The sequence below is a fragment of the Scyliorhinus canicula genome, chromosome 4 (genome assembly GCF_902713615.1).
Source record: "Scyliorhinus canicula chromosome 4, sScyCan1.1, whole genome shotgun sequence".
Lineage (NCBI taxonomy): Eukaryota > Metazoa > Chordata > Chondrichthyes > Carcharhiniformes > Scyliorhinidae > Scyliorhinus > Scyliorhinus canicula.
The window spans coordinates 52164106-52183244 of record NC_052149.1 but is presented as its reverse complement, the minus strand read 5'-3'; the positions used below and the strand labels follow the sequence as shown (position 1 = coordinate 52183244).

Below are 19139 nucleotides of genomic sequence, written 5' to 3'. Positions count from 1 at the left end.
CATTCCGATCTTCATCCCCAAGGGCTTTTTCCAAAACGTAGTCAGTCGAATCATGGCTTTGTGTCGGGGGGTAAGAACCCGAGAATTCCCAAACCGACACTGCAAAGAAGAAAAATCAAAGCGGGTCTTACCAAACCTACAATACTACCACTGAGCAGCAATGGCAGAAAGAGTGAGGGGATGGGTACAAGAACCCGACACAGATTGGGTACAAATGGAGGAGGGATCCTGTAAAGGGACGACCCTCCGGGTCCTGGCTACAGCAACACTCCCATCCTTCTCAGCAAGATATACAGCGAGCCCAGTGGTAGCAGCCATGCTGAGAACGTGGACCCAGCTGAGACAGCACTTCGGGATAACTAAAATGTCTCCCATGGCCCCCATCTACGGCAATCACAGATTTCCCCCCAGCCATGTTAGATACCACCTTCAAAAGATGGAGGCGGGACAGGGGCACACTGATGGTCGGGGACTTCTACATAGGGCGCAGACTGGCGACACTAGACGAACTGACGAGGAAGTGGAAACTAGCAAAAGGACAGGAATTGAGACACCTCCAAATAAAACACTTCCTCCACAAAGAGATAGTAGGGTACCCCGGGGCCCCAGAAAACGCACTTAGAGGATCTGATGGGCACAAGCAGCGAGAAGGGGAGGCTATGTGGGAAAATATACGTACAACTACTGGACAGAGCTCGAACACCACTGGACGAGACCAGACAAAAATGGGAGGACGGACTGGGGACAGAGGTAGGATGGGGGCTCTGGAACGAAGCACTGAGCAGGGCTAACTCCTCCACCTCCTGTGCAAGGCTCAGCCTAATGCAGCTCAAAGTGGTGCACAAAGTGCACCTGACCAGAACCCGAACAAGCAGGTTCTTCACAAAGGTGGAGGACAAATGTGAGCAGTGCCAGAGTGGCCCGACCAGCCACACCCACGTGTCTCGGGCTTGCCCCAAACTTGCTGGGTTCTGGACAGCCTTCTCCGAGGCAATGTCCAAGGTTGTGGGGGTGAAGGTGAAGCCATGCCCAATAGTGGCAATCTTCAGGGTATCGGAGCAGTCGGAGCTACACGTGGGGAAGGGGGCCAACGCCCTTGCTTTCGCTTCCCTAATCGCACGCCGGAGAATCCTGCTCGGCTGGCGATCAGCAGCACCACCCAAAGCTGCAGACTGGCTCGCCGACCTCTCGGAATTTCTCCACCTGGAGAAGATTAAGTACGCCAATCCAAGGGTCGGAGGAAGGTTTCCTGGATACTTGGGGACAGTTTGTCGGCCTGTTCCAAAACCTGTTCGAGGCCAGCAACGAGGAGTAAGCTAAGAATAAAAAAAAACAAGATAGATGAGGAACCAAAGGACTGTGCAACCCTGAGGGGGGAAGATTTTTTTTTTAAAAAAGTGTCATTATAATCCCGTTTATATATCTCAGAAATATATGAAGCAAGGATACATGACATCCCCTTGTATTCTATTTTGAAACTCCTGAATCATGCTGGTCTCTGGAATTATTTGATATGTGTACTTTTTGATTAAATTGTTACAGCTTCATAGTTGACTCTTGAATAACGTTAAGTCTTGGAATTGTTCCGACCTCTCGGAATCTCTCCAAATGGAGAAAATTAAATTCGCCATCCGAGGGTCAGACGATGGCTTCCACAGAACGAGGGAGCCATTCACCCGATTGTTCCGGGACTTGTTTGTGGCCAACAAACAAGCAGAAGAATAGCCAGGTAGCCAGGAACCAGGGGAAAGCAGCCAAAGCATGGGAGGGAGAGATAGACCCGGGGCGGGGGGGGGGGGGGGGGGGGGGGGGGGGGGGGGGTGGTGGTACACAACTCAATCTACGAGGAAGGAAAGGCGAACCACGTCAGGGAGGAGGGATGAGACAGGGAGCAAAAGAGGAGAGCCGGGGGGGGGGGGGGGGGGGGGGGGGGGGGGCAGGGAACCGTTAACCAACTTGACATCCGCAGGAACAGAGAAAAAGGAGAATGCAGGCGGAAGACGGGAGGGCCGGCTGAAGCTCAGTGTGCACGAGAAGACAAAAGTGGCGAAATCCGGCCGGGAGAAGCGAGGGCAACACCGGCACCAGACCCATTCGAGGATTGCCCTTTGCAAGTGCCTCGCTGGCACAAACGAATGTTTATCATATCCTGTGTACATAACGGCAAAATATGCTCTGTTCAAAAATCCAATAAAAAACATATATATAAAAAAAAAAAGTCTTGGAATTGTGTACATTTTGTAAGATTTCACGTGTGTATGGGCATGTATTTTTAAAAGCCTTTGGCTAAAATGAACACATTAAGAAGTGTTGAAGTTATAAATCGAATAATAATTTGAGTGTTATGAATGTTGGCGGATGAGAAATACTGGTGCTAAGCATAGTTTGCAAAATAAAGTGCTCAATTGGACAAAATAAGATGTAGGTTGTAATAATAGCCGAGTGGATTGTGAAGTGGTATTTGTCTTGAGTAAATATTTGAAACTATTCCAAATATTAGCTGGGCATTAGAGTTTTAAATGGGAGGTGTATTTTGGTACTTTGTCCCAGGATATGCTCATTTGCAATGAACACTAATGCAGCATCAAGTGCAATAAGTTAATGATCAAACATTTTCCTCACCCCACTCCTGTCTCCCCAATTACCATCGGCCCTAACATTATGATCAATGCTGCCAGCATTTACTAAATCATTTAACTTGATTGGATAGGTATTGCACTACTGGACAGTTATGACACTTCAGCCCTTGTAAATGATGGGAAACTCTATATTAAAACATATAAATCTAGCTGTTCTTGAAATTATGCTAAAGCTTAATTATTGAGCACAATTTTAGATGTTCTTAAACTCTGTTCACATCTATTTTGCACATGTGGTTTGGATTATCTGGTGCAAAATGGAATTGTTGTAGACAGTAATGGAATTTGTATGGGTGGTATTTCTAATCCTTTAAAGACTGGTTATTTTGAACTGTCTCTCCTTGTTACGGGGTCAAACTGATGAAGATGATGAAAGCAATGAACAAATCGAATGAGCATGTGCTAGCGTTTGGAGCTTGCTTCAACGAAAAGGCAGATTCACACTTGGTGTGTGTTCAGAATGATGATGGGAACTACCAAACACAGGCTATCAGTATCCACAACCAGCCCAGAAAGGGTAAGTGCTTGTGAGGTTGCCTTGTCTATACCTGAGAAAACAAAATTATTCCAACATTTTATTTGTTTTGTGTTGGTATGCATTTCTCTATGAAACTACCATTCCTAGTGCTTAGAATTCTTTACAGTTGATTGCAGATCATGCGGGTAGGTATCTGATTGTGACAGGGGTGCTGGAGGGGAGGCTTGTGGCGCCGGTACGTTTTTATGGTCCCAATTGGGACGATGTGGGATTCGCAAAGGTGTGTGGGGCCATCCCCGATTTGGACACACATGAACTGATAGTGGCGGGGGGGGACTGGAACTTGGTGCAGGAGCCAAAATTGGACAGGTCACAGCCGTGCTCGCTGGTCCCGTCCAGGGCGGCGGCGGCGGCGGGGGGGGGGGGGGGGGTGGCAGGCAAAGGCGCTGGCTGGGCTAATAGTGGAAGGGGTGGACCCTTGGAGGTTTCTGCACCTGAAGGAGTGGGAGTACTCGTTTTTCTCAGCGGTCTATAAGGTGTACTCGTGGATTGAATTTTTCATGGTGGGGAAGGCGGTGCTGGCTGAGGTTAAAGAGTCTGAGTACTCGGCAATTGCAATATCAGATCATGCTCCGCATTGAATGGATATGGTACTGGAGAAGGGGATGGTACAGAGACCAGGTTGGAAGTTAGATGTGGGACTGTTGGGGGACCGAGAATTCTGTGACAAAATTGAAAAAGTAATCGAGGAATATGTAGGTTTAAACTGCACGGGTGAGGTGTGAAAGGCAGTTGTCTGGGAGGCTTTAAAGGTGGTGATAAGGGGTGAGGTGATCTTGTTCAAGGCTAGGCTAGACAAAGAGGAGAGGTTGGAACGTCAGAGGGTAATAGATGAGATGCTGGAGGTAGACAGGAGGTATGCAGAAGATAGGGTCCCAGCACAGTTGGAAAAGAGGAAGGAACTCCAGGCGAGCTTTGACCAACTATCTATCAGGAAGGCGGTACGCCAATTGAGGCGAGCAAGGGGGCAGTATACAAGCATGGAGAGAAGGCGGGCGTATGTTGGCGGGTCTGCTCCGTAGGGGGCTGCGGCAAGGGAAATTGTCCATGTGCGGGACAGGGCAGGGGTGTTGGTGGTAGCTCCAGATCAGATTAACAAGGTCTTTAAGGAATTTTATGAGGTTGTACAGGTCAGAGCAAACCTGGGGGAGGCCAGGAGATGCAGGTATTTCTAGATGGGCTGGAATGCCGAGGTTGGGGAGGGTGACAGGGCTATATTAGAGGGGCCGATAGTGGAGCAGGAGATAAAAGATGAAATTGGGAGGATGCAGTCGGGGAAGGTGGCAGGGCCGGATGGGTTTCCGGTGGAATATTATTAAAAATTCAAAAATAAGCTGGTACCGCTGATGGTGGGGATGATTGAGGAGATGATAGGGAAGGGGGGTGTTATCACAAACTTTGGGGCAGGCATCGATTTCCCTGTTACTTAAGAAAGATAAGGATCCGACAGAGAGTGGGTCGTATAGGCCCATACCACATTTTAAACGGGGATGCAAAGATATTGGCAAAAGTACTGGCAGGTAGGCTAGAGGAGTGCCTCCCAAAGGTGATAGGTGAAGATCAGACGGGGTTTGTGAGAGGGAGGCAGCTCTTTTCGAACATCAGGAGGGTATTGAACGTGGTTATGCTACTGACGGAGGGAAGGAAACAGAGGTGGTTGTGACATTGGACGCCGAGAAAGCGTTTGACTGGGTAGAATGGGGATACTTGATGGCAGTTCTAGAGCGGTTTGGAATTGGACCCAGATTTGTGGACTGGTAAAGCTATTATATAAGGAGCCGAGCGCCAGTGTCCGCACAAATAACATTAGTTCAGAATGCTTTCCTTTCCGCCGTGGGACTAGGCAGGGATGTCTTATGTCCCCCCTGCTGTTTGCACTCGTGATTCAGCCATTGGCCATCGCATTAAGAAGTTCGGGGGTATGGAAAGGGATAATGCAGGGGCGGATAGATCATAAGGTATACTTGTATGCCAATGGCTTGTTGTTATACCTGTCAGAACCAAGTGTGTCGATAGGGGGAATACTGGAGCTGCTTCGGGTGTTTGGGTCTTTCTCGGGTTACAAATTAAATCTAGACGAGTGAATATTTTGTTGTGACCCACGTCCAGGGATGGGGGGGGGGGGGGGGGGGGGGGGATGCCATTCTGTAAGACAGGGACTCACTTTAGATACCTGGGTGCTCAAGATTGGAGGGCTCAGTAGGTACAACATTTCTAGTTTGGTGGGGAGGGTGAAAGCTGATCTGGAAAGGTGGGATGGTCTCCCTCTGTCACTGGCGGGTCGGGTACAGGCGGTTAAAATGAATATGCTGCCACGAATTCTGTTTATTTTTCAATTCCTGCCGATTTTCCTGCCAAAGGCTTTTTTGGAGAGATTGAAGGAATGATTACCTCATTCATATGGGGAGAGAAGGTGGCCAGAATTAAAAAGGTGCTACTACAGAGAGGAAAGCAGGCAGGGGCTTTAGGTCTTCCGAACCTGATGTATTATTACTGGGCGGCGAATGTGGAGAAGGTACGGAGCTGGGTCAGAGGGGGTTGACTCCCAATGGGTCAGAATGGAGGAGAGTTTGGGTAGGGGGTCAGGATTTGAAGGTGTCAGCGATAGCGCCGCTACCGATGGCCCTGGGGAGGTACTCTGGGAGTCCAGTACTAATAGCTTCGTTGAGAATTTGGAGGCAGTTTCAACAGGACTTCGGGTTGAGGGCATGGTCAAAGGAAATGCCGATTCGGGGGAACCATAGGTTTGAGCCAGGGAAGTGGGATGGAAATTTTCGGAGATGGGAGGAGAAAGGAATTAGGACACAAAAATATTTATTTCTTGGGGGTTGTTTTGCGGGATTGAAGGAGCTGGGAGCAAAGTATGGGCTGGAGCAGGGGGAAATATTTAGATACATGCAGGTTTGAGACTTTGCCAGAAAGGAGTTACAGAGCTTCCCAGTAGAGCCAGCTTCCACTTTGCTGGAGTAGGTGCTGACGACAGGGGGACTGGAGAAGGGGGTAGTATCGGCGGTTTGCGAGGCTATTTTGAAGGAGGAGAAGGCGCCGCTAGAAGGGATCAAGGCAAAGTGGGAAGAAGTGTTGGGAGAGGGTATGGAGGAGGGATTTGGTGTGACATGCTTCGGAGGGTGAACGCCTCCACCTCGTGCGCGAGATTTGGACTGATACAGCTGAAGGTGGAGTATAGAGCGCACCTTACAAGGGCGAGGATGAGCTGGCTCTTTGAGGGGTTAAACGATGTATGGGAACATTGCGAGGGGGCCCCGCAAACCACGTTAATATGTTTTGGTCCTGTCCAAAACTGGAGGATTACTGGAAGGAGGTGTTTAGGGTAATCTCTTAAGTGGTTCACCTGACACTGGACCCGGACCCTCGGGAGGCCATATTCGGGACGTCGGACCAGCCAGGGTTGGAACGGGTGCGAGGCAGATGTTGCAGCCTTCGCCTCGTTGATCGCTTGAAGGCGGATACTGTTAGGGTGGAGATCAACCTCTCCACCCTGTGCCCTGGCGTAGTGGGAGGGACCTGCTGGAATTCTTGATGCTTGAAAAGGTCAAATTTGAACGGAGGGGAAGGATGGAGTGATTCTACAATTAATGGCCATTATTCATTTAAAAAAAAATAAAAAATTTTAATCAAGTTTTCAAAAAACGGTTGCTGCTCTTGCTGACCATCACCTAACGCTCCGCCAGGAAGTCGAGAAACGGTTGCCACCACCTGAAGAACCCTTGCACCGGCCCCCTTAAGGCAAATTTGACCCTCTCCAATTTGATGAACCCAGCCATATCGGTGACCCAGGATTCCACGCCTGGGGCCTCTCATCTTTCCACTGTAGAAGACTCCTTCGCCAGGCTACCAGGGACGCAAAGACCAGAATACCGGCCTCTTTCACCTCCTGCACTCCCGGCTCCACTGCCACCCCAAATATTGCGAGCCCCCAGCCCGGCTCAACCCTGGAACCAACCACCCTAGACATCGTCTCCGCGACGCCCCTCCAAAAGCCCTCCAGCACTGGGCACGCCCAGAACATGTGGGTGTGGTTTGCAGGGCTCCCTGAGCACCTGACATACCTGTCCACTCTCCCAAAGAACCGGCTCAGCCTTGCCCCGGTCATGTGCGACCTGTGCAGCCCGGCTCAACCCTGGAACCAACCACCCTATACATCGTCTCCGCGACGCCCCTCCAAAAGCCCTCCAGCACTGGGCACGCCCAGAACATGTGGGTGTGGTTTGCAGGGCTCCCTGAGCACCTGACACACCTGTCCACTCTCCCAAAGAACCGGGTCAGCCTTGCCCCGGTCATGTGCGCCCTGTGCAGCCCAGCTCAACCCTGGAACCAACCACCCTATACATCGTCTCCGCGACGCCCCTCCCAAAGCCCTCCAGCAGTGGGCACGCCCAGAACATGTGGGTGTGGTTTGCAGGGCTACCTGAGCACCTGACACACCTGTCCTATCTCTCAAAGAACCGACTCAGCCTTGCCCCGGTCATGTGCGCCCTATGCAGCACATTAAATTGTATTAAGCTGAGCCTCGCGCAAGAGGAGGAGGAATTCACCCTCCCCAGGGCATCCGCCCACGTCACCTCGTCGGTCTCCTCCCCCAATTCCTCCTCCCACTTGCCCTTCAGCTCCTCCACCGAGGCCTCCTCCTCTTCCTGCATCACCTGATACGTTGCCGAGATCCTCCCCTCTTCAACCCACGTCTCCGAAAGCACCCTGTCCTGAACCCCTCGTGGCGGCAACAGTGGGAACTCCACCACCTGCCGCCTAACAAATGCCCTTACCTGCATATATCTGAAGGTGTTCCCCGGGGGGAGGCCTCCCCTCCCCTCCAGCTCGCCCAGGCTCGCGAACTTCCCATCCACAAACAGGTCCCCCATCCTTCTGATACCTGCCCTGTGCCAACTCAGAAACCCTCCGTCCATTCTCCCTGGGACAAACCGGTGGCTCCCCCGTATCGGGGACCATACCGAAGCCCCCACCTCCCTCCTGTGCCGCCTCCATTGCCCCCAAATTTTCAGGGTAGCCGCCACCACCGGGCTTGTGGTATATCTCGTTAGAGGAAGCGGCAGCGGCGCCGTCACCAGCGCCTCGAGACTCGTGCCCACACAGGACGCCATCTCCAACCTCTTCCATGCCACCCCCTCCATCACCCACTTGCGTATCACCGCCACGTTGGCGGCCCAATAATACCCACAGAGGTTAGACAGTGCCAACCCCCCCCCCCCCCTCCCCAATCTCTGCTCTGCTCCAGGAACACCTTCTTACCCTCGGGGTCTTCTGCGCCCACGCAAACGCCATAACGCTCCTGTTGACCCGCCTGAAAAAGGCCTTGGAGATCAGGATAGGGAGGCACTGGAACAAGAACAAAAACCTCGGGAGCACCATCATTTTGACTGACTGCACCCTGCCCGCCAGGGAGAGTGGCAGCACGTCCCACCTCTTAAACTCCTCCTCCATCTGCTCCCCAGCCTCGTGAAGTTAAGTCTATGTAAGGCCCCCCCAACTCCTAGCCACCTGTACCCTCAGGTACCTAAAACTCCTCTCCGCCTTTTTAACGGGAGCTCACCAATCCCCCTCTCCTGGTCCCCTGGGTGTACTACGAACAGCTAGCTCTTTCCCATATTGAGCTTCTACCCGGAGAAGTCCCCAAACACTCTAAGGATCCTCATCACCTCCGGCATTCCCCCCACCGGGTCCGCAACATAGAGCAGCAGGTCATCCGCATAAAGCGACAGCCGATGCTCCTCTCTTCCCCCCCCCCCCCCCACCCCCGGGCACTATCCCCCTCCAGTTCCTCGACTCCCTCAGCGCCATGGCCAGGGGTTCGATCGCCAGCGCAAAGTGCAGGCGGGACAGGGGACACCCCTGCCTCGTCCCCCGGTGCAACCAGAAATACTCTGACCTCCTTCTGCTTGTAGCCTCGCTCGCCACCGGGGCCTCATATAGCAACCTCACCCACCTGACAAACCCCTCCCCAAACCCAAACCTTTTCAACACCTCCCACAGGTACATGGGTGTTATTCATTATGCACTTTTGAGAATTGGATCACATCGAATATTAGGGTGGTTGGCGTTGGGAGGGTTGGGGGGAGGGGGGACTGTACGTGTTAATGGTGACTATGGGTGATTCCTGGTTCCTCTTTGTCATTTGTTTATGTTAACATGCGGGCTAATGTTTGGGGGTTTGGTGGGAGGATGGCATCATTGTTGTTGATATGGGGATTGACATTACATTCGTTAACGGATTATTGTTGGGTGTAAATTTTGGAAAAAATGTGAAAAAGGAGAATAAAATATTTTTAAAAAAAAGAATTCTTTACAGTAGAATCTGTAAAAAATGATAGTATTGACATTGCATAACTCTTGATAGCAGTGAATACACATTAAAAGTATCCCCAGTTAGTGTACGTGACAAATTTTCTGTCATTCTGTTTTGCAGTTACGGGAGCCAGCTTTTTCGTGTTCAGCGGTGCTCTGAAATCATCTTCTGGCTACCTTGCCAAGTCCAGCATTGTAGAAGGTAATGATACTGAACAAAATACAATTGAGAAGATAATATCACTTTCTGCCATTAAGGTCTGTTCCAGTTCAGAAACTTTATTTTGTGTACACTTTTTTGTCTCCATTACAAAGGCGATCCAAATGACTATGCTGGAGCACCGGTGCGTCTCTTTAAAAACAACCCTTTTGTACTGTTCTGGAAAAATAATCTGGATAATTTCTTAACTGTTCAACACTTCCTATGGGTTGCAGTATTATAACTGGCTTGTGTTTTACATTTGGTAGAAAAAGATGCAAATCTGCATCCTATTCAAAGCACTGAGAGTTGATTTCTGATTGTCTTGCTGTAAACAAATGTTATTTGAATACTGTATTTTCAGATGGTATGATGGTACAGATCTCAGCTGAAACAATGGATTCTCTGCGGCAGGCACTACGAGAGATGAAAGATTTTACCATAACATGTGGCAAAATTGATGCAGAAGAACCACAGGAACATGTCCATATACAGTGGACAGAAGATGACAAAAATATCAACAAAGGGTAAATATTCGGCATTAAAATACTAGCAGGAAAGGGAAACTAGACTAACTTAAAAATTACAGTTTGTAAAAATAATACTAATAAAATAGCTCTTCAATATGAGAATGATCAGGGATTTGTGTAGGCTAGTTGGGCGGAATATCCGATTCTGCAGCAAGAAACGCTGAAGAGCTAGATATATTTCTGATTTAAAAAACAGTTAAAAGGATATGGGCAACAGGTGGGGAGGTGGATTTGAGACCAGGAAGAGATCAGCCATGATCTGATTGAATGGTAGAGTGGGCTCGAGAGGCTGAATTGCCTACGTCTGCTCCTAGTTCCGATGTTCTTAACAAAGTCACCTCTAAATTTTTTTCGGTGTGTGGGCAATTTAAATTACCACTTGTACGTGGCCATGCACATAAATTAAGATGTTGACATGAGCATGGCCTGTGTGGGGACTTTGGGAGTGGCAGTTAGCTTGGAGGGCATGTTGTAAATCTCATACCCTTCTGCTCCCTGTATGAATTTACTGCATATTTCTGAAAAGTGAAAATATAGACAGGAATCGCTGTACAATGCTATTCATGTTTTAAACTGGCAGTGCATGGGTGGCACAGTGGGTAGCACCGTTGCCTCAGGGACCCGGGTTCGATTTCAGTCTCGAGTGACTGTGGAGTTTGCATGTTTCTCCCCATGTCTGCATGGGTTTCCTCCGGGTGCTCCTTTTTGTCCCAAAGTCTGCAGATGTGCAGGTTGGCCATGATAAATTGCCTCTTTAGTGTCTAGGGATGTGCAGGCTATGTCACAGGGATAGGGCGGGGGAGTGGAACTGTGTAGGATGCTGTTTCGGAGAGTCGGTGAAGACCCGATTGTCTGGGTGACCTCCTTCTGCATTGTAGGGATTCTATGAATCAGCTGTTTAGATTGTCAAATGTATTGGAGTGTCACCTTCATTTGGCTGTTGATCTAATTTGTACTTGCTATTCATGAGCTCATTAGTTACTTGTGAGGGTAGAACAGATATCAGGCAAGAGGAAACATCCTCTACACATTCACAATATCCCTCAGGATCTTAAATGTTTTTATCAAGTCACCTCTTACTCTTCTAAACGCTAATGGATACAAACCTAACCTCTCCAACCTTTCTTCACAAGACAACCTGCCCATTCCTGGTATTAGTCCAGGAAACCTCTGAATTGCTAATGCATTTACATCTTTCCTTATATAAGGCGAGCAATACTGTACACAATATTCCAGATGTGGTCTCGCCAATGCCCTGGACAACTGAAGCATAACCTCTCTATTTTTGTAATCCATTCCACTCGCAATAAACAACATTCTATTAACCGTCCTAATTGCTTGCTGTAGCTGTCTTATTAGCCTTTTGTGATTCGTGCCCTAGGCTATCCAAATCTATCTGCACCTCATCTCGGCAATCTCTCACTATTTAGATAAGTTTCTTCCTGCCAGAATGGACCATTTCACATTTGCCCACATTATACCTCTTTTGCCAATTTTTTTCCCCTTAGTAGCCCCCTTGTGTCTTCACAATTTACTTTCCTACCTATCTTGGTGTCATCTTCATCCAAGCCATTGACATGAATAGTGAAAATTTGAGGCCCTATCACTGATTCCTGTGGTTCACCAATCGTCACATCCTGCGAACCAGAAAAGACCCATTTATACCAACTCTCATTTCCAGTTAGCTAGACAGTGTAGTTGTACAATAAAGGGGCCCAGTTTAGCTCAGGTGGCTAGACATGATGGTTCATGATGCAGAGCAAGGCAGCAGCGTTGGTTCAATTCCCATACCGGTTGAGGGTATTCATGAAGGTCCCGCCTTCTCAACCTTGCCCCTAACCTGAGTTATGGTGATCCTCAAGTTAATCACCACCATCAAAGGGGAAGGCAGCCCATGGTCATCTGGGACTTTGGCAACTTTATCTTTACAATAAAGGTGTTGTGCTTATGATTGTAATTTACTAAATTATCAATGCATTAATTTAAACTTTGTGATTTTCAAATTGCAGTGTTGTCAGTCCAATTGATGGAAAGTCCATGGATGAAATTGCAAGTGTTAAGATATTTCATGGGTCAGAATTCAAAACAAATGGCAAGGTCATCAGATGGACAGAGGTAACAAAAATATATTTAAATACTTTGTTTCTGGTCAGCATCATTGTTCTGCATCAATTTTATGGGCATCTTGGGATAGGCATCATCTCTTATTGATCTTTTCATTAGGGGAGAGAAGAGGTGCCACTATTCTGCTGATCAGCACATTTTTCTCTGACTATATACAATATGTAAATAAAAACATAATCTTCCTCAATGTGGTGTCTCAAGCAGATTGTGTTACTATACTATACATCTGATTCTAAATCATTTATGAAAATAATGAAGGACAGTGGTCTTGGTACTGATCCCTTTGAATATCACTCTCAGCTTCTTCCAGTCTATAATGTTACGATCCCAGTTGATATAACTGATGGGAAGATCCCAGAATGGAACGTGGCTCAAAAGACCATAATTTTAAAAAACATATGGAGGAACACAGTCATGGGACTGCTAATTAGTTTTAACAAGAAGAAAAAAACATTTATTAAACATGAAAAAATTAGTTATTATACAATTCGCCTTTACTCCCTCTTAACAATTACAGATTTTAGGATTAACGTTGATTACAAAATACATTTTCATCTCCAATGGTCTCTTTAACACATAAGATGACTGTGGGAAAATACACTTTTAACTGAATCCAAAGTGAATTTTGTGCATATCTCCTCAGAATCCCCATAGACTATCATGTCAGAGTTCCCAAATTCCCCCCCCATAAACACACTTTAAAATGTTCTCTTGTAACTATGCTTTCCCTTAGTAGTTTGCACTCCAGGCCAGGTTTTCCAAATGACACTTTTAAACAAAGATTCTGCTCCACTTTTAACGCCTAGTCCAGTCCAGGATTTTACACCAACCCCATAAGGATTTCTTTGTTTTGACTGCTGTGCAAACTGTTCGCAATTGCTTCAACTCTTGATTCAGATTGTATTAAAATAGAATCAGAATTATTTTACCTTTTGAAGGCTGATGTCCCACTTTAAATCTGGTTACGTAATTGTCTCTTTTACTCGGAACACTTTATTTACTCTTCCTTTAATTCTTCTGAACCGGACCTTGGTCTCTGTTCACTCTACATTTTTGGACACCTCTTAATTTCTTTAGTTTCCTTAATTATTTGGACTTCGGGTTTCCGGCATCTGTTTTCTCAACCATTACTCCATAATATGGCTTTTCTTCTAGCAAGGCTGAGAGAGATGTTCTCTCTTTTAACCTTCTAAAACCAACTGCTTCTTGCAGAGCTGTGAGAGCTATCTTCTCTCACTACTTATCTCCAACTGCAATCAAATTAGCCAAACTAAAACCTTCTCTAACTTACAAGGCCCCGGTTGCAAAGCAACCGTTGTTGGTTTATTTATTCTTCACGCCACTGTGCTTTCTAAGCACAATAGAAACACTGTTGGAACATAACCAACCCATGTCATACAAACACCTTTCTCCAGCACAAATCTAACTATAGGTTTTACCCTTCCGGGCATAGAAACATTAAATTATACACACTTAAAACTATAACTTATTTCTAATGTTTACCAATCTAAATATGGATATTAAAGTGACCTTTGTTTTCCCAATAATAAGTGCTGTTAAACTTTTTTTAAAATATATTTTTATTCACCTTATTTTCTTCATTTTCGCGATTTAAAAAAAAAAAGAAAGAACAACCCCAACAAAATAAAACAGAAAGGAAAGCCGTCCCTAACCCCCCTTAACCATTCAACGCAACCAATCCTTAAAGTGCATAATAAACAATCCCCAAGAATTGTAGAAGCTCTCCTTCCCCCTACCCCCTCAACTCAAACTTACCACCTCCAGGGTCAAAAGCCCCATCAGGTTCCCCCGCCACATGGAGGCACAAGGCGGTCAGACTGAACTCCACCCCAACAGGACCTGCCTATGAGTGATAAGCGAGGCGAAGGCTAACACGTCTGCCCCCACAACTTGGGCCGGTCCGACACCCTATAAATGGCTTCTAGGTGGACCGGGCTCCACATCTGTATGCAAAACCCCTGAGATAGTGGTAAATACCTCCCTCCAATACCTTTCCAGCTTTGGGAAGGACCAAAACATGTGAATGTGGTTTGCGGGGCCCCTTCCATAGCGCCACAGACATCCTCCATCTCCTCAAACAGCTGACTCATCTTTGATTTTGTGAGGTTTGCCTTATACACGACGTTCAACTGTATTAGCCCCAGTCTCGCACATGAAGTTGAGGCATTCACCCTCCACAGCATCTCCCACAGCCCCACTTCGCATTAGTCCTCTCAATAGAAACCCTGTCCTCCTCCAGGATCCTCCCATAAATTGTCGATACCCACCCCTCCGACTGACAGCACCGCCTCCAACAACAAGGAGACCGGCGCCATCGGGAGAACCTTCTTCGCAAAATCAAGAACCTGCAGGTATCTAAACCATTCCCCCTATGCCAACCCATACTTCTCTCCCACCTCCTCCAAGCTCATGAATCAGCCCCCAAGAAACAGATCCTTCATTTCCTTAATCTCCCTCTCGTCCTATCTCCGAAACCTCGCATCCAGCCGAACCGGCCCCCAAGCTTAAAATGTTTCCTAAATTGCCTCCAGATCTGCAAAGTGCCACCACTGCTGGATGCACCGTGTACTTAGCTGGTGCCATCAGGAGCTGCGGCGTTACCTGCGCCCGCAACCCGATCCCATACACGTGCCCTCCTCCATCTTAACCCAGCTTAGTCCAGCCTCAAAGTTTCTCCACGTTCGTCGCCCAAAAGTAGTACAGTACGTTTGGGTGCTTAGCCCCCTCCGCCTGTTGCCATCTCTGCAACAGCACCTTCCTTATCCTGCACCCCCCTCCCCAAATAAAGATGATATGAGATCAATTTGCGCCCCCCCCCCCCCCCCCCCCCCCCCCCCCCCCCCCAGAAAGGTTTTGTTAGAAAGACCAGCAGGCAGTGAAATAGGAACAAAAATCACAGTAACACATTAATTTTAACTGCCTGCACCAGGCCCGCCAAAGACAGAGGGAGATTGTCCCACCTTGCCAAGTCGGCCCTCACCTTCCTCACCAAACTAGTAAAATTAGACCTTCGGGGGCCCCACAATCCCGAGCCACCTGCACCCCCAAGTACCTCAAGTGGGTTGCCGCCAGACGAATTGGCAGCGCCCCCACCCCTGCTCCCGACTGGGAGACCATAAAGTACTTGCTTTTGCCTAGGTTCAGTTTCTACCCCGAGAATGCCCCAAATCCATGGAGTAGCCACATTATATTCCTTACCGACGTGTTTGGCTCAGAAATGTACAATAACAGATCATCAGCATATAAGGATACCCTTTCTCCAACTCTCCCTCCCCCACTATCCCCTTTCACAACCCCGAGTTCCTTAGTGCGATGGGCAAAGGCTCTATAGCCAGTGCAAACAGGGAACCATAGGACACCCCTGCCTTGTACCGGCGTAGAGTAGAGTACTCTGAATTCATATTATCAGTGCAAACGCTCGCCATCGGCTTGTTATACAGCAGCACTCCCCGAACCTCGGCCCAATTCCAAATCTTTCCAATACCACCATCAAATAATCCCACTCTACCCGATCAAATGCCGTCTCTGTGTCTAGTGCCACCACCATCTCCATCTCCTTTCCCTCTCCCGGAGACAGGATCACATTTAGCAACCTCCTTACGTTCGAAAATAGCTGCCTTCCCTTCATGAACCCCGTCTGATCCTCTTCTATCACCTTCGGGAGTCATATGTCCAGCTTTGCCGCCAAAACCTTTGCCAGTATCTTAGCATCCACATTTAATAGGGATATGGGCCAGTACAACCCACACTCCACCGGGTCCTTTTCATTTAACAGCATAGAAATCGAAGCCTGCCCCAATGTCTGTGGAAATGCACTCCTACCTATTAGATATTGAAATATTCCAACCATCAGCCCCGCCCACTTATCCTTAAATTTCTCATAATATTCAACTGGGAACCCATCAGGTCCTGCCGCCTTCCCTGGGTGCATCCTTCCAATTACTACCTTCACCTCCTGCACCCCGACCGGCCCCTACAAGTCTACCCTATTCTCTTCACCCAGCCTCGGGTACTCCAACCCATCCAGGAACTCTCATCTCTTGCTCCCCTCCTGGTGGCTCCAAACTATATAACATCTGCCACCAGCTCTCTGTCTCATCCTGCATCTGAACTATCTCCCTCGCCAGAGCTGATTGGGCAACATAGTCCCTACCTTCTCCCCATACTCATAGACCGCCCCCCTCACCCTTCTCAACTGGCACACCATTTTCCCATTGGACAACAGTCGAGCTTCGCCTGAAACTCCTTCCTCCTAGCCAAGAGGTCTGGGTCCCCCACATACGTCCTATCCACCTCCAGCATATCCTTCCATCAATTTTTGGTGCTCCTCTCTCTCCTCCTTATCAACCTTAGCCTTAAACAAAATCACCTCCTCCCTTGCTACTGCCTTCAGAGTCTCCCAAACTATTGACTGCGAAATTTCCCCAGTACATTTAAACCCCACATATTCCTTGATCACTGTCCCAATTTTATCGCAAAAACTCCAGTCCCCTAACAACCCCACATCCATGCTCCATACTGTCCTCTGAGCCATCCCCTTCTCCAGAACCACATCAACCCAATCTGCCGGAATCAGTATCCATGAATACTCCAACCTCTGCCAATAACGCCTTCCCCAGCACGAAAAACTTTATCCTCGTATTCTTGAGAACACTTTATGTACTGGGGTGAAAAACGAATACTAACGTTCCCGTGGGTACAGGAACCTCCACGTGTCCACTCCTCACATCTCTCTCATGAGCCCAGCCAGTGCCTTCGTCCCCCCTGACTGGGCCAGTGATTGCAGCTGATACCTGTCCGTTTTCAGCTCATGCATCATATTCGAATCTCCTCCCCCCACTATTAATTCGTGGCCATCCAAATCTGAAATGGCATCCAGCACTCTTCACAAACCCCTCATCATCCCAGTTGGGGCCATAGATGCTCGCCAGCGGCACCAACCTCCCCACCACAATTACATACCTGTCCGTCACGTCCATCACCACATTCTCCATCTGAAACCTCACCCTCTTACCCACCAATACCGCTACCCTCGAACCCTGCTGTTGTTGCTCGTTCTGGTGAGTGTGCTTTACACTCAATTGGCTGTGTTTTATTACTTAGCTCTAGAGTCGCCAGGTATCCTTATGATACCACCACGAGGTTCAAGTTCAAGTTCAGATCAATGACTCAATACACCAATTAATAAGGTTCAAAACAAGACACGTTTATTAATATACAGTTATTCGCTACTCATGCATATAATACTAAAAGACTAAACTATTCCTACCTCTAAAAGGCCAATACTTATCTGGATAAGGGAACCCGCCGGATCGGGGAACAATGGCCTCTTGCTCGGTACTGGATCTGCAGGCTTCCAGCTGGTATGGACTAAGGGGTCAGGAATGTCTATCTCGTAGCGTGCGTTGTATGACACTTACTTGGTGGTGCAGCAATCGGCCAGGCCTCTCCTTATGGTCAAGTTCTTAGAGAGCTGCTAAGGTGTTCTGCTGGGAGGGCCGGCTAAAGAGAGTGAACTGAACTTGGGACCTGTCTTTTATAGGTCCCAGGGGCTTCGCACCCTTTTGGGCGGACCCCGAGCGTACTTTCAATCAATTGGATCCCATACCAATCGATTGGTTTGAATTCCCCAATACTGAGGCTGTCCCTCGATCACTGGGCGGTTCTCCCTGGCTTGTTTGTCTCCTTTGTTTCAGACACCCGTTGGCGCCGAGAAGTCTGACCTGCTATAGAATGTCCCAAATGTAGCTAATTGTTGTATCCATTGTTCCCGGGGATCGCTCATTAATATGCAAACTGCTGGTTTTCGGTGCTGTCTGCTTTCTTTGCAGGCAGAATATACAGGAACTCCGCAAAACTGCTTGTTTCTCTAGTATTGTCCAATTTTCCCTGCTGTCTTTGTGTTTCTCCATTTTGTGTGAGGAAGTGGCCAACTCAGGTGGCTACACTGTCGAACCCTGAATGGAAAACCGGGCTCATCCAACCCTTCCGAAGCCTCACCTGCTCCTTCTCCCTCAAATGGGTCTCCTGCAGCATCACCACATCGGCCTTGAAGCTCTTTGTAATGACCCTTGACCTCTTTACCGGTCCTCCTAACCCCCTCGTGTTCCACGATACTACTCTGACCAGGGGTCTCTCACCACGTACCCCCCCCCTTCATCGTAACCCTGCCCATCAAGCCTGATCCACCCCGTCCCTTTGTTGCCTTCGAATACTCCCCCCACCACTTCCTCTTGAAAACACCTCCCAGTATTGATCCCAACCCCCCACCTTTCACACCTCCCAGGTCCATCGACACCTGTTCAACCAGGGTCCACTGGCCACAGCCCCTCCCCCCACCACACTCTCGTTCACTAGCCAACCTTCGCTTGCTCGTGTGGCGGCCTCTGCCCAGGCACCTCTCCTCCCAATCCCCTCCCCCAATCCCTGAACGCAAAGACATTCAAACATAACCAGTGCGCACAAAATGCGCCCCAGAAGCCGCCATAGCCCCAATGCCCAATATTCTCGTACCCACTATAGTCCTTAGCAAAGCTAAACTACCCTTGCCCATCAACCAAACTCCCAACTGTTTCCTTCCACTGAAATACAAAACAAATGCACATCCTGAAAAAAGAGATAAGGCTGTACACTGCATTTCACTCCCCTCCCTTCAGTCTGAAGCCAAACCCCAGTCCCATCTCTCATTTCAACCCCAATCCTTCGGCGTTCACAAACACCTCCAATGTCTCATAAATTGTAGGTCACCCCTAGCTTCGCCAGGTAGA

The 19139-nt window shown here is 48.4% G+C and overlaps 1 protein-coding gene across 5 annotated transcripts in view; it reads left to right on the top strand.

Moving 5' to 3' along the window:
* Nucleotides 1-19139, top strand: part of LOC119964578 (zinc finger FYVE domain-containing protein 9-like) — a 202352-nt gene that overhangs the window by 174123 nt on the left and 9090 nt on the right. For all 5 annotated transcript variants that reach the window (XM_038794249.1, XM_038794247.1, XM_038794252.1 and 2 more), the window contains 4 exons: nt 3006-3156; nt 9620-9700; nt 10062-10224; nt 12237-12342. In XM_038794249.1, coding sequence (XP_038650177.1) covers nt 3006-3156; nt 9620-9700; nt 10062-10224; nt 12237-12342 — 501 coding nt within the window. The remainder of the gene's footprint in view (nt 1-3005; nt 3157-9619; nt 9701-10061; nt 10225-12236; nt 12343-19139) is intronic.